The 12656-nt window shown below is 35.0% G+C and overlaps 3 protein-coding genes across 3 annotated transcripts; all 3 read right to left on the bottom strand.

The window, feature by feature from the left end:
• Positions 1–1021: 1021 nt before the first annotated feature.
• Positions 1022–1542, bottom strand: LOC105232736 (larval cuticle protein 65Ag1-like). Its single transcript, XM_011214551.2, has one exon. It carries the CDS (start codon positions 1451–1453, stop codon positions 1145–1147), a length of 309 nt encoding a protein of 102 aa, XP_011212853.1. The 5' UTR covers positions 1454–1542; the 3' UTR covers positions 1022–1144.
• Positions 1543–4315: 2773 nt separating this feature from the next.
• LOC105232737 (larval cuticle protein 65Ag1) lies at positions 4316–4933 on the bottom strand. Its single transcript, XM_011214552.4, has 2 exons — positions 4734–4933; positions 4316–4608 (listed from the first exon to the last, which is right to left on the bottom strand). Exons 1-2 carry the CDS (start codon positions 4850–4852, stop codon positions 4410–4412), a joined length of 318 nt encoding a protein of 105 aa, XP_011212854.1. The 5' UTR covers positions 4853–4933; the 3' UTR covers positions 4316–4409.
• Positions 4934–6153: 1220 nt separating this feature from the next.
• On the bottom strand, positions 6154–6622 carry LOC105232738 (larval cuticle protein 65Ab1-like). Its single transcript, XM_011214553.4, has one exon. It carries the CDS (start codon positions 6614–6616, stop codon positions 6239–6241), a length of 378 nt encoding a protein of 125 aa, XP_011212855.2. The 5' UTR covers positions 6617–6622; the 3' UTR covers positions 6154–6238.
• Between the last annotated feature and the right edge of the window lie 6034 nt (positions 6623–12656).

The following is a 12656-nucleotide window of genomic DNA, read 5'->3' as shown; positions in this document are numbered from 1 at the left end:
GATCAGGTACTGTTTTGGCTAGTGTCTTTTTTTATTTTATAATATGATGATTGAAACATTTATGAAGTGTGGTGGTAAAAGAGGGCAAGACGAAATATCTCCTGTCATCAAATAAACAGTCGTTGCACTAGCGACTAGGCACGTACGTCACTGTTGACAGTCATAACTTCGAAGCTGTAGACAATTTAGTCTATCTTGGATACAGCATCAACACCAACAACAACGTCAGCCTAGAAATCCAACAAAGGATATCTCTTGCCAAGAGGTGCTATTATACTTCGGACTACATACGGAAATTGAAAAGTAAAGTCCTCTCTCTTTTCCAACAAAAACAAAACTCTATGTCACTCATTATTTCCCTCCTGCTACATGGTGCATGGCCAATGACAACATTTAATGTGTCGACGTTACGAGTTTTCGGGTGAAAAGTTCTGCGAAAGATTTATGGTCCTTTGCACGTTGGGCGAATATCGCTCTCAATGGACCGATGAGCTGAATGAGATATACGACGTCATTGACATAGTTCAGCGAATTAAAAGATAGCGGCTGCGCTGGCTAGGTCATGTCGTCCGAATTGGCGAAAACACTCCAGCTCTGAAAGTATTCGACGCAGTACCCGCCGGGAAAAACAGAGGAAGAGGATGACCTGTACTCCGTTGGAAGGACAAGGTGGAGAAAGACCTGGCTTCGCTTGGAATTTCCAATTGGTTGCGAAAAGAAGAATCGACTGACGCGCTGTTGTTAAATCGGCTATAACCGCGTAAACGGTTTCTGCGCCAGTAAAGAAGGAGAAGAATAAGTATTATTGGTGGCGTGGAAGCTGCAATAAATATACTGATTTTAAATTGATATTTAATCATGCCATCGTTTACCACCTGATACCTTATATAATGAAGACAGCGCGTTAATACAGATACTAATCTCTATACCATGAGATAACTCAGTATTCCAATAGTTCTGTTTCAAATGTTTTCGAATCTTAGATATGTTAAAAAATTATCTCCAGAATATTTAAAATACATTTTTGTTTCTTGTATAAAAAATATAATAAAGCGTATTTTATTTAATTTTATCTTTCAATAATACTCTCACAAATAATATAAAAACGAAAACTCTTTCGACGCGTTGACTCCTAGTTGACTATTTAAGCAACAGGCAAATGAGCTCCTTGTGGTTGGAAACCATTTTCATCGGCAATGTAGTTGACAGTGTAGACTTGGCCATCGTCGGCAACAAAACTGTATGAACCGCGTACGGAAATCGATTCCTGCTCTGTGCCGATGTTGTTCAGCTGTCCTTGTTCTTCGTGCTTGGAACCATCACTGGTCTCGTAACCGAAGCGGTAACCGTCAGGTTGGACATCGGAGTCCTGACGCACAATCTCAACTTGCTGTGCGGGAGGAGCAGCCAAAGCCACGGCGAAGAGGGCAACGAACACAATGACGAATTTCATTTTGATTTATGTTGTATGGTGCGGTTTTTTGGCAGCTATGCTGTGCTTTATCAACTGATGATGATTGAATGACATATTCATTTTCGCTGGCATGCTATTTATACAATTACTAAATAATAATTTGAAGTTTATCTTCTCAATCGGCTTTAACGCATCTATTTCCTAGGTTTTGTTGAGTTTAAATTAATAGCGTATTTAATTTTTTTCTTACCATATCTCTTCTATGCTTACGCAGGTTTTCATTGACTCTTGGCATGTTTACTATTGACGCTTTATGGTCTGTTGGATTGGTTGCCCCAGCGTTGCAGCTTTTGTATTGTAAACAAGTTTAAGTTAGTTAGATCTTCTTCAGTGCGCGCAGTTTTTACTCTTTACAGATAACGCTTTATTTGTTGTTCTTTTTGATTTGAGTTTTGAACGAAGTCTATTTTTCATCTTTTCTTTTATAACAATATCCAATAACGAAAAAAAATAGTAATAATTAAAAACTCTTCCAAATCGGAATTCGTGTTACTATGTGCAGGTTGCAGTGCTAAATACTATTTACTTTACGAAATCTTAATTCACGCCTTCATGGCTCTGCAAGGCTATGCAATTTGTAGTGTTTTGAAGGCGTTGAACGACGAGGCGTATGCCGGTAATGGTTTGTTAAGAAACATGTTCATAGTTTAACATTGTACAGCTATAATACCCTTTACAAGGGCAATTTATATAGTATAAAAGAGTATAAAAAGATTTGTATTTACAACGTTATAGCTTTTGATCTGCATAGTTTTCTGGGAGATTAGAGTTATGGCTTGAATCATAATCTTTGATAAATTACCTTTTCATATAAAATAGTTTTCCACATACATAAGAACTGGGGTTCGAACTGTAAGTTTGTATGAGCAGGATGTGTGCAAACTTTAAAGTCGATATCCCAAAATATTTGCGACTGTACTTTGTATATGCACTGAAGGGTCTCCGACGTTGATTTTGGTTTAACTGAAGTTCTGAATATGAATATAATTAATTATATCGTTGGAGATAATTTTTTTTAACATGTGAGAATGCTAAAGCATTTTATTATTTTTGTCAAAAAATACCTAAAAATTTCTGGTTTCATATTATGACCATTATTCATGTTTTATATTTCTAAGATATTAGAAGAAGTTTCACAGAAATAATATTGTTTCTAAGTCTAATCTACTTTAAGCACGGTAGTAACACCGATCAGCTTTGGGTAAGATAATTTCACATTTTAATCAGTAATAAACAAGTAAAGATGATTCAAGTTCCGTTCCGTTCCGTTACGTGTATGTTTTATTAGGCTATGGGAAGTACCGAATCGGGTTTGTTTTCAATTCATTAAAATATCTCGTAAATTGACAGATATTAATTATTTTAAATAAACCATAGGTAATAAATCATTCATATGCGATAAATGGGGACTTTGAAATGATTTAGAAGACTTTTGGAGAGAGTGTAGGAAAAGAATCGGTAGGAATTTTGATTTACTCCTTCTGTGTTTTTCGTTTAAGACCTTTCACACTTTTAATAGTTTTGAACAAAAACGCTGTCCTTTTGATTACTGTTATTTGATTTATACTCACTTTGGTCGTCATTTGAACAGACTTACTTCGGACTAAAACATAAAAAGTTATTACAAAAGTAATAGTTCGATTCGCGCAACGCATTGCGCAATGCTTCAAATATCCGGATGACATAAACACCCAGCAGAGTCGGTTATTCGAGTAGCTACGGATCGATTTACTCCTGTGATAATGCGTATTTTCAGAGACCTCATAGAATGCGCACCGAAGACACTATTGCTGCTCTGGAGCAGAGTATCGAAGAGACTGTAATAAGTCCGTTCACAATCGCGCCCAATAATTGGAGCTGTTGTCATGCACTTTATGGAAGATTTTGCGGAGGAAACGTAGTTTGTGGGCTCACAAAATCTAAGTAATAAAAGAATTGAAGCCGAACGATCATTGAGAGCGTCGCACGTCGATGAATCGGACCAAACCGAGATCGGCGACCATTTCAATTTACACAAGAGAATTTGGTTCGTTAATAGAAAGTCACAGTTTGCTGTGCTCTATGGGACTTCTTCGTGCCATAATTGTAGGATCTTGATGTGAACGACATTTGAATCCAACAAGACGGCGCTACATGCCACAGATCCAGCCAAAAGGTCAGTTTATTGAAGACAAGTTTTGTGAGCACATTATTTCACGTCGTAGGCCATTGGCGTGGCCGCCAAGATCGTAGGATTAAACAACCCTGAACTATTTTGTGTGCCTTGGACGAGAATATCCGGCGCGTTATTACTGATATACGGCCGAATTGCTGCAAAAAGTGGTCCAAAATTGGGCTTCTTGGATAGAATTGATTACGACGTGCCGCAGCGGTTACTTGCTCGAAGTCAGTTTTAAAACTTATTTCTACAATGAAGCTAAATTCTTGGTCACACCAAGAAACAACAAGAAAAAAGTTCGTACATAGAAATGTCGTACTTTGGAAGGTATTAAATCTATCGGAATTTCGTGACCACTCCATTTTTTCACAAATCTTCGAACAACGGACAGATTCTGCCTCGAATTCAATTTTTCTAGCACTTTATAGTTTAAGGGCAATGTGTGAATTAGGCAAAAGTTTTTTCATAACAGTCTACATTCCTACCCAAAATAGAGAAATTTGAACAAAAATTTGACCTAACCCCCATATAACCAATATCAAGATTTTCGTACAACCAATTGACAATTTATATAATTGGATTTTTTAGTATGTGGTAATTTAATAGTAAGTGGTATTGGGAAAAATACAAGTAGTTATCCAAGGTATTAAATATAGTGACCTTCTAATCACTAATAAAAAAAATATTTTTTTTTTTCGTTAATCATTTATTCAACATCATTTTACTTATAATCTAATAACACTTTCACCAATCAAACTCAACTAATGAGAATGAAACTTAAGCCTCAGGGGCAACGGGCAAATGAGCACCTGAAGGTTGGAAACCGTTCTCATCAGCAACATAGGTGACGGTGTAGGTTTGACCATCATCAGCGACGAAGGAGTATGAGCCACGGGCAACAATGTGTTCATCTTCAGCACCAACATTGACCAAGTGACCTTCTTCGTCCTTTGATGTACCATCGCTGGTCTTCAAGCTATAAAACACAAACGAAAATAGGTTATTTTCTTAATCCTTCCAAGGAACTAGTTCAATTCATTTGATTCTCTATGCGATGCCTCGCAGATAAGGACTTTGTCGCAGTATTAATTATTAACTTACGCGTAGCTGTATTTCTCAGGCTCAACATCGGATCTCAATTCAACGATTTCGGCTTCAGGAGCAGCTGGGGCAGCGTAAGCCAAAGCGAAGAGGGCGACGAAAACAATAACGAATTTCATGTTGATATTTGTTTGTTTTGGGTATTGCTGGTTGTGCAAATGCCGGAATCAGACTACTGAGTGTTGTAATCTGTAGGCTGATTCTTTGCTTTTATACGCATTGCGGCGACATATTATGTTTGCCGAATTCATAAAATATAACTATGAAATGAATTTTATTAATTCTTAAACTTGATTGGTCGCTATATATTTTTGTTGTTTATATGCTAATTAACTAGACGAACCGGCGTAACTAAATTGTGTATCATTATGTGTATATACTTGTACGTGTGTATGCATGTGCTAGTAGCATAGGCTTAAACATATGAGTAGATACATGTTTATGGTATACTATATAGTGCGTAGGGATCATTGATACTTTAATACGATATAAATTTTGGTGATGCTCTTTTCAGTCGGCTATATTTGCTTATGATCATGCGCCATAAACCAAAGGAATGTAGTACATCTGCTAAAATATACATGAGTACATACATATTTAGTAAAAATTTTGCTTAAAAATCATATTATTTTCAACTCGTTCTATTGTGTATGTTGTATGTTTGCTACAAATACCATATGCGAATGCGCCATTAATTGTATAGGTATGTATATGTGTATCAGTTTAATATTTGCTTGTTTTACTGTCATTGACTTTAGTTTTCAGTACTTCAATATAAAAATAACAAGAAAAAGTACATTTTTCGATATCGTTATATGGTGGTTGCAAGTTAACATTTCTCTTATTCTTTTTTTATGAAAGTTAAATTTGTTGAAAATAAAATTCGACTACTTCTCTATAATTTATTACAAAAATTCTAAACTAATATTTTTACGACGAAGTAGTTAAAAATAATATGTTCATTATAATAGCATTTCTTTTATCATTAACCTTATATTTTTGTGCTTAAATCTCTTAAATTTAATGCTTTTTATAACCTAAAGTATGCTATATTATTCACATTTATCTCTATATCCACTGAAGGCTTATGCACGTCGTCAGACATCCACCTTCCTCTACATCCTCGAAAAGAGTTAATTATACAATTTACTCAGATGAGTCTGCTGCCATCTTCTGTGGAATTTTCCTTATAACATTGTTTCATATTTTCTTGGTTTAATTCATTAATATATGATACTAGTTCAATCTTCACAATAATATTTAAACTATTTATTATTATTATTTATTGCTATAGTTGACATTAATTTTTACGTGCCGAATAAGATGAGCTTCTTAAACTTTTCTTGGGATTTGCTTTTTACAATTGTACTGATACTGGAAAAACTTTCCTAACATAACCTAATAATAATTCAAACAACACTTTCTTTTAGCTTTTTGTTAACGGTAGCCAACCATTTATTTATTCATTACACAATTCGATATTGAATTTAAGTAAATCGATTAACTTAAGCTTCTGGGGCAACTGGCAAATGAGCACCTTGTGGTTGGAAACCGTTCTCATCAGCAACATAGGTGACGGTGAATTTCTCACCAGTCTTCTCATCCACCCACGAGAAGCTGCCGCTAACGGCGATAGCCTCGTTTTCACTGCCAACGTTCTTCACTACTCCAGATTCTTCCTTCTTTGTACCATCGCTGGTCTCAAGGTTGAATTTGTAGGACTCAGGACCAACGTCGGAGTCTAGACGCACAATCTCGGCTTCAGGGTTGGGGCGAGCGAAGGCAACAGCCAACAGACAGGCGAAGATGAATACGGCTTTCATGTTTGTTTTGATTTTGTGAGTTGTTCTTCCGTTGTGGTTAGAAAACTTAGTGGATGTCATTGCAAGTCTTCCATGCCATTTTATATGCACGCCCGCGAGCAATTTTCAGCAATGTGGTGTACTATTTTCACTCCATATTTGTGGAAGTAAGCACTTGTATGGGTGATTAGTTTCCTGTTTAACTAAAATTTGTGAATATTCTAAGTTTAATAAAACGGAATTGACAAAAATTGAAATGCATACATACATACATGCATTTTATTGCCAAAATTAAAATAAACAAAGTACATTTGAAGTATAATTTGTTGTTTTTAGCATCTGACTTTCAGCTAAATGCATACAGTGCTATAACAATTCTGGTTGGTGTTAGATAATATTTCGCTCTAGCGCTAGAATTTAATTTCTTTAATGTACTCTAGCAGCTAGTTTCAAACCTGCTGGAGTGTTTTGCTAATGCATATTTATGTTAGGTAATTAAATTTTGCTTAACTCTACGCATTGCAACAGACATACAGATCTGACAAAAATCCAGTAAATTTTTAATATTTTTATTTTTGGTGGCTGCTTCTTGTTCAAAGTTGTGCGAGCATGTTGCTAATTAGAAGACAAGTTCCAGACAGCCACTTTGGCTCATCAAATAAACGCCCATATGTATATTGTTAAGTGTGTTTCGTAGATGTGTATATTTCAAATTTTTTTTTACAAACTTAATTGCTATCAAGTTTTTGACATTGGATTAGCTAATATACGAATTCTTCTATAATAATTTTCGCCGGTTCTTTTGCATAATTCATGAGTTATAGAAATAGAAACACTTTCATTGACCTGTTTGACAGCAATGCAGAAGGCACACACTCGCACATATGTGTTGTATGTATCTACATGTGTATGTGTACAGAGCTCTTCGGTTGCTGCTATTTTAATTTATTTTTGAAATATACTATGTACTATGTATATTATATATTTATACATAGATATACATCTCTCGATTCAGTTTAAAATTCTCAAGCCTTATTTTATAATGACCGGTTTGATTCTTTTGTGCATGCAAACATATACTATAAACTTATATTAGCTAGAAATATTCCTCCATGACATTATTTTTTAGCCGGCTAAACAAGCAAATCCGAAACAATGGCTCAGCAAATTCACTTTCGTAATATTTTGCAAACTTTAGTTGCTAAGATGGCAAAGTGATAAACGAGTCTTACCTATATACTGCAGTGCCTATATACATATTCATATTTACCAAAATTATATATAACATTCAGAAAGGTTAACTGCTAATTCGCGGTCCGAAAACTACAAACTCATGGCTTTCTTGAGAAAAAATTTTGTCAAAAAAGTACTGTCACCTTTTCTGGCTTAATAGCTGCTCAATATGTTAAGCTTTATGCATGCTTATACATTTCACATACATATGCACATATGTATGTATGTATATTCATGTATGCACATGCAAATATCAAATTGTGTTTTAACTGAAATTTACTTTGCATTTATAATTTCTTCTTTACGTCATTAAAATCTGTGTTAATTAATTAAACTGTCTAATAGGTATGTTATGTAAATTTTAAAGGTGTAGAAACAGTTATAAAAATGTCACCGTTATACGTTGACAGCCTTAGGCCCAGGTTCTGCTTATGTCCTTTAGTAACAAAAGTCTTGAATGATGAAATATACTTCAATATTGTGCAATAAGAACTGGAATAAACCGAAAATCAACGGTTTCGTATAGACTGAAATTATATTTTTTTTTTTGTTGGGTGAATATATGTATGCATGTACATAGGTTGCTCGGAGTTGGAAATTTTCTTATTAAAAATATTTGGATTCCATATACGATTCCAATTTTTAGTTCCTATTTTGGGATTAAAAATAGAATCTTAATAATTAATTCCAATCACTATGGATTAAACAAACAAATAAAAAAAAAATATTTTGAAATTAAAAGCTGGAACAGTATTGCATAAAAAATGAAAGAATTACATATTACTAACTGAAACACTATAATTATCAGCAACTTCATAAATATAAATAGAACTAAAAAGAGCCAAATTACGTTTATGTTTTATTAAAAACTAGCTTATCCCGCAGGCGTTGTCTTGCGTGAAATTATATGTTTTTTTTTTTAGATTTTTTTCAATGTAGCCCAGCTTGATAAACAACATTTTTTGGATTCTGTTCCGGTGCATAAATGTAAATAGAAGATGGGTTACGAACTTATGAACACGCCACTTATAGCAGGCAGTGCGAAAAACATAGCATTTCCAGATTTATGCCACACACTTCTAGCGACTACCCTAGTGTCCTGTAGATTGTCATTTCAAAAGCAATTTTCAATAGAAACTGAATAGATTTGAACTGTAATGGCTGTCCCCTTGTAGTTTGAGACGCAAATGACGCTGCGGCATAAGAATCTCCAAAGAATTTAGAAATTCCACTGGATAATTCACGGCTTCGTTTTCATTGTCTAGACTATCGATCAATTATATGAGCGCAAACCTCCCGGAATTTGACTTTGAATCTTCCAGTTTAAGTCATTAACATCGGTATTTTTAGCAGCTAAAATCGCAATCCGTGCACTCAAGCAATCGCAGTTACGTAGGTTGCTATATATATTTCTGGACTAGGCAACACTAAGTGTTGCCAGGTGCAATCTGTCATTTCCATTGGAAATTTACAAAGAATTAAAAATTAATCTCGGCAAAAAATGGAATAACTGTCGTGAACTCACTACAAGAGTGCATCGATGAACTAAAATATTTGTATGGCTATGAAGCACCATCCTATTGCACTTTGAAAAACTGGTACAACGAATTCAATCGTGGCCGACGCTCGCTCAAAGACGAATTCCGTTGACGCAGCCGTTGTGCCAGAAAACATCGATGCCGTACGTGAACTGATAATGCAAGACCGTCATGTAACATACCTTCAGATAGAGGCATGCCATATTGCATGAACACCTGGCCGTAAAAAAGGTTTGTTCTCGTTGGATCCCGCACAATTTGACAATCGCTCAAAAAAAGGCTGGTGTGGATTGGTGTAAAGAAATGTTGTAAAAATACGATCGCGGTGCTTCAAAAGACGTTTATAAGATCGTCACAGGTGACGAATCATGGATCTATGCGTATGAGCCCGAAACAAAACAGCAATCGACCGTGTGGGTCTTCCAAGACGAGCCAAATCCAACGAAAAAAAAAGAAAAAAAACATTTTCGTTGATAAATATGCCTATTTTCATTATTAGGTCAGAAATATATCTAGCAGACCTCGTACGATAAATTGGCCATTGCAATTGTAATTGCTGCATTGCTTCTCAAAAATTTGCACACACCGTACCGTTCACAATACGCAATGATTTAAATGAATTTGAACCGCGAGACGCTCAACAGTCGGAAAACTTTCATGAATTGCGAAAGTAAATATTCTACAAAGCGCTTTATTGTAGTTGACGTATCGACCCATTTGATTCTTGCTGATCTCATCTCGTTCAGGGCCAATAACCGTCATGTTGCATTTTTTTGGTGACGTACAATATTTGCAAACGTATTTGATCGATTTCACCAAACTGCAATATTCAACAATGACATGAGTTTTTAATGGGAATTAGACAACAGTGGCTTAAATGTTACGATCCATGAGTTGTGGACTTTGATATTCACTCCTCTAAATTGAATACTAAATATTCCGCCATTATCGTCTGGTGAGCTACGCCGATAGATTGGATATCCATCATTTCCAGTTTGCGTTCCCGAAAGAAAAGCACGTGGATAGTGTTTCGTGCATTTATTGTCAGACATACAAACCGAAGTAGGATTGTGATGTCCGCAAGGTCCTTGAACTTTATTGGTTTTCACCACTTGGTATAATTCTTGATCTATCTCGGGATCAGGAATTTCCGCAGAATTGATTTCATCTGGTGTAACCACCATCCACCATCCAAAGAAGAATGTGTGCGTGCGGCAAACCTCTTTTTTGCTACTCAACAGAATACAACCTGCATCTATCAGCACCATATAAACCATACGTTGCTTCAAGATAAAGTCCATGAAACATCGTAGCTATTGTTTGAAAAGCCGTGCTGTGACATCGTGATGATCTTACTGATTGAACGCGATTTAATCTATAGCTATTTTGCATTGCAAGTGAAATTCATCCGCCCATAATTCCGCACGTATGTCATCGTATCCTGGGAGTATTTCTTGCCTTGTCTTGCCTTGGGCTACCATATGTTGATGGCAAAGAGAACGCTGACCGATATAGCGCGACCTCTTCGTGGCTTCGTAACAAATTTCAATCTGTAATTGATCACTTTGTGTGAAACACACATAAAATTTGCATTGAATAATTTTCAAAAATTTTTCTTTTGAATAGCCGGAATAAAAAAGCAAGCGACCGAAATTGAACGATTCAAATAGTTTACAAATCAAAATATTGAAAAATAAAACAAACAAAAATTTAAAGAATTTGTGTGCTGAAAAGTATCTTTTTGGAATCGTCTAATTTTCCGACTTTTCTTCATTAAAAATATAAGGTATTTTTATTTCTAAACCTTCTCCAATCCACAACGAACAGCCTCTGAAAATTTCATCAAGATGGGTGCATCTCTTAGCGTTACTAACAAACAAACATTCATTTTTATATAACGTTTGTATGGGAAAAAGAAAAGGGCTGTTTTTAGGGGTTTTCCGGCAATTATTCGAAATTTTCTCGCCGTAAAAACCATCTTAAACGAATATTAAAAAAAAGAATGGGCCAAATTGGTCTAGGCGTTGTTGAGTTATGCGCTTAGCAACACCTTTAATGGACATGTCACAAATCAATAAAACAGACAAATTAGTAAAACTTGGCTTTTAATTATTTCCTCAACCAAATGTAAATAGACTTTTCCCATTTTGTCGCTTTTAAAGAAGACTCCACACAAAACCATTACAGTAATTGGATAGTGACCACGTTGAACTCTCGAAATGTGAATTTTTGAAGTCTCGGGAGTTTCTGCTTAGATTGTTTTGGTTTTGCTTATTACAAACTTTTTCAACAGCGAACATTTTTTCATTCAGAAAAAGGGTATTTTGTGGCTTTTGTTGTGTGCCACTGTAGGCCCTTGTATCTGTTGAGTCTAATTTGTTTCAGATGCGAAAATGACCCACCGCAGGCTACCATGAGGAAATCATCTCGAGTAAGTCTGGTCGATATATTTACTTTCCTTGACATAATTTTCTGTTCTCTGAGAAGATTTTTACAAAAGCGACCGCTAATGGCGAGTGGAGTGGGAGATAAAATAAATTTTTAAGATAAAAGGGTAAGGAAGATAATGAGAATTATAGATTATGAAGGTTAAGTGTTAGAAAGCCTATGAAATATGACGAATAAGGTGTGGTGAATAAAAGGATACATAACAATATGTATTAGCTGTAATATAAAGTAGGCTACAACTTCACATTGAATAAAATAATAAATTTAAAAAATTGAGAGCATTTTCGAAGAAAAGACTTCAAAACTTAAATCAAGTATATCCTAGCTCTGACATTTTCTTAACGTCGGAGTCATTTTTCGAAACGATAAAATCCAAGTTGATCATACTTGAAAGCCATCGACTCTCGAGTGTGTCGCAATCTTCTTCTAGTTGAAGCACTTAGTTAAACTACGTAATAATGCAATAAAACAGAAAAAATCCAATAAAACAATATATGTATATTTAATATTATCATTATAAAAGTTCTCAATACTGACGTTTTATGATATTTGAATATTCATCCCTTACTTCCGATATTTTCTCAGTACCTTCATAACGGTTTACATAATTACAATTACATCTACCATCGAGAAGTAGCTCGCAGAAAAAAAGATAACAACAATGTCATATTCTACATCGTTTAGCTGAACGCATTTCAAATACATTACATACATTTGAAACTGTAAATATGTTTGCATGCATTAAAAAATATCAGCCAAGCTAACTGGAAATATTATATATTATTACTTGTGATATTAACTTATATCACACTTTGGATTTTGATGACCGCTAAAACCAGATTTAACAACAATTGTGGAAGTAAACATATGAACATCGGAAATAATATAAAATGGCACAGCGG

This window comes from Bactrocera dorsalis, chromosome 5 (assembly GCF_023373825.1).
Source record: "Bactrocera dorsalis isolate Fly_Bdor chromosome 5, ASM2337382v1, whole genome shotgun sequence".
Lineage (NCBI taxonomy): Eukaryota > Metazoa > Arthropoda > Insecta > Diptera > Tephritidae > Bactrocera > Bactrocera dorsalis.
Note: the sequence above shows the minus strand (reverse complement) of the source record. Positions and strands in the feature narration are given on the sequence as shown.

Bases quoted from the DNA above. Each gene is read 5' to 3' on its own strand.
- LOC105232738 (XM_011214553.4), bottom strand. From the start codon at position 6,616: ATGACATCCACTAAGTTTTCTAACCACAACGGAAGAACAACTCACAAA.
- LOC105232737 (XM_011214552.4), bottom strand. From the start codon at position 4,852: ATGAAATTCGTTATTGTTTTCGTCGCCCTCTTCGCTTTGGCTTACGCT. The intron at 4,609-4,733 runs GTAAGTTAATAA...TGTGTTTTATAG, and splicing joins CCTGAGAAATACAGCTACGC to CTTGAAGACCAGCGATGGTA.
- LOC105232736 (XM_011214551.2), bottom strand. From the start codon at position 1,453: ATGAAATTCGTCATTGTGTTCGTTGCCCTCTTCGCCGTGGCTTTGGCT.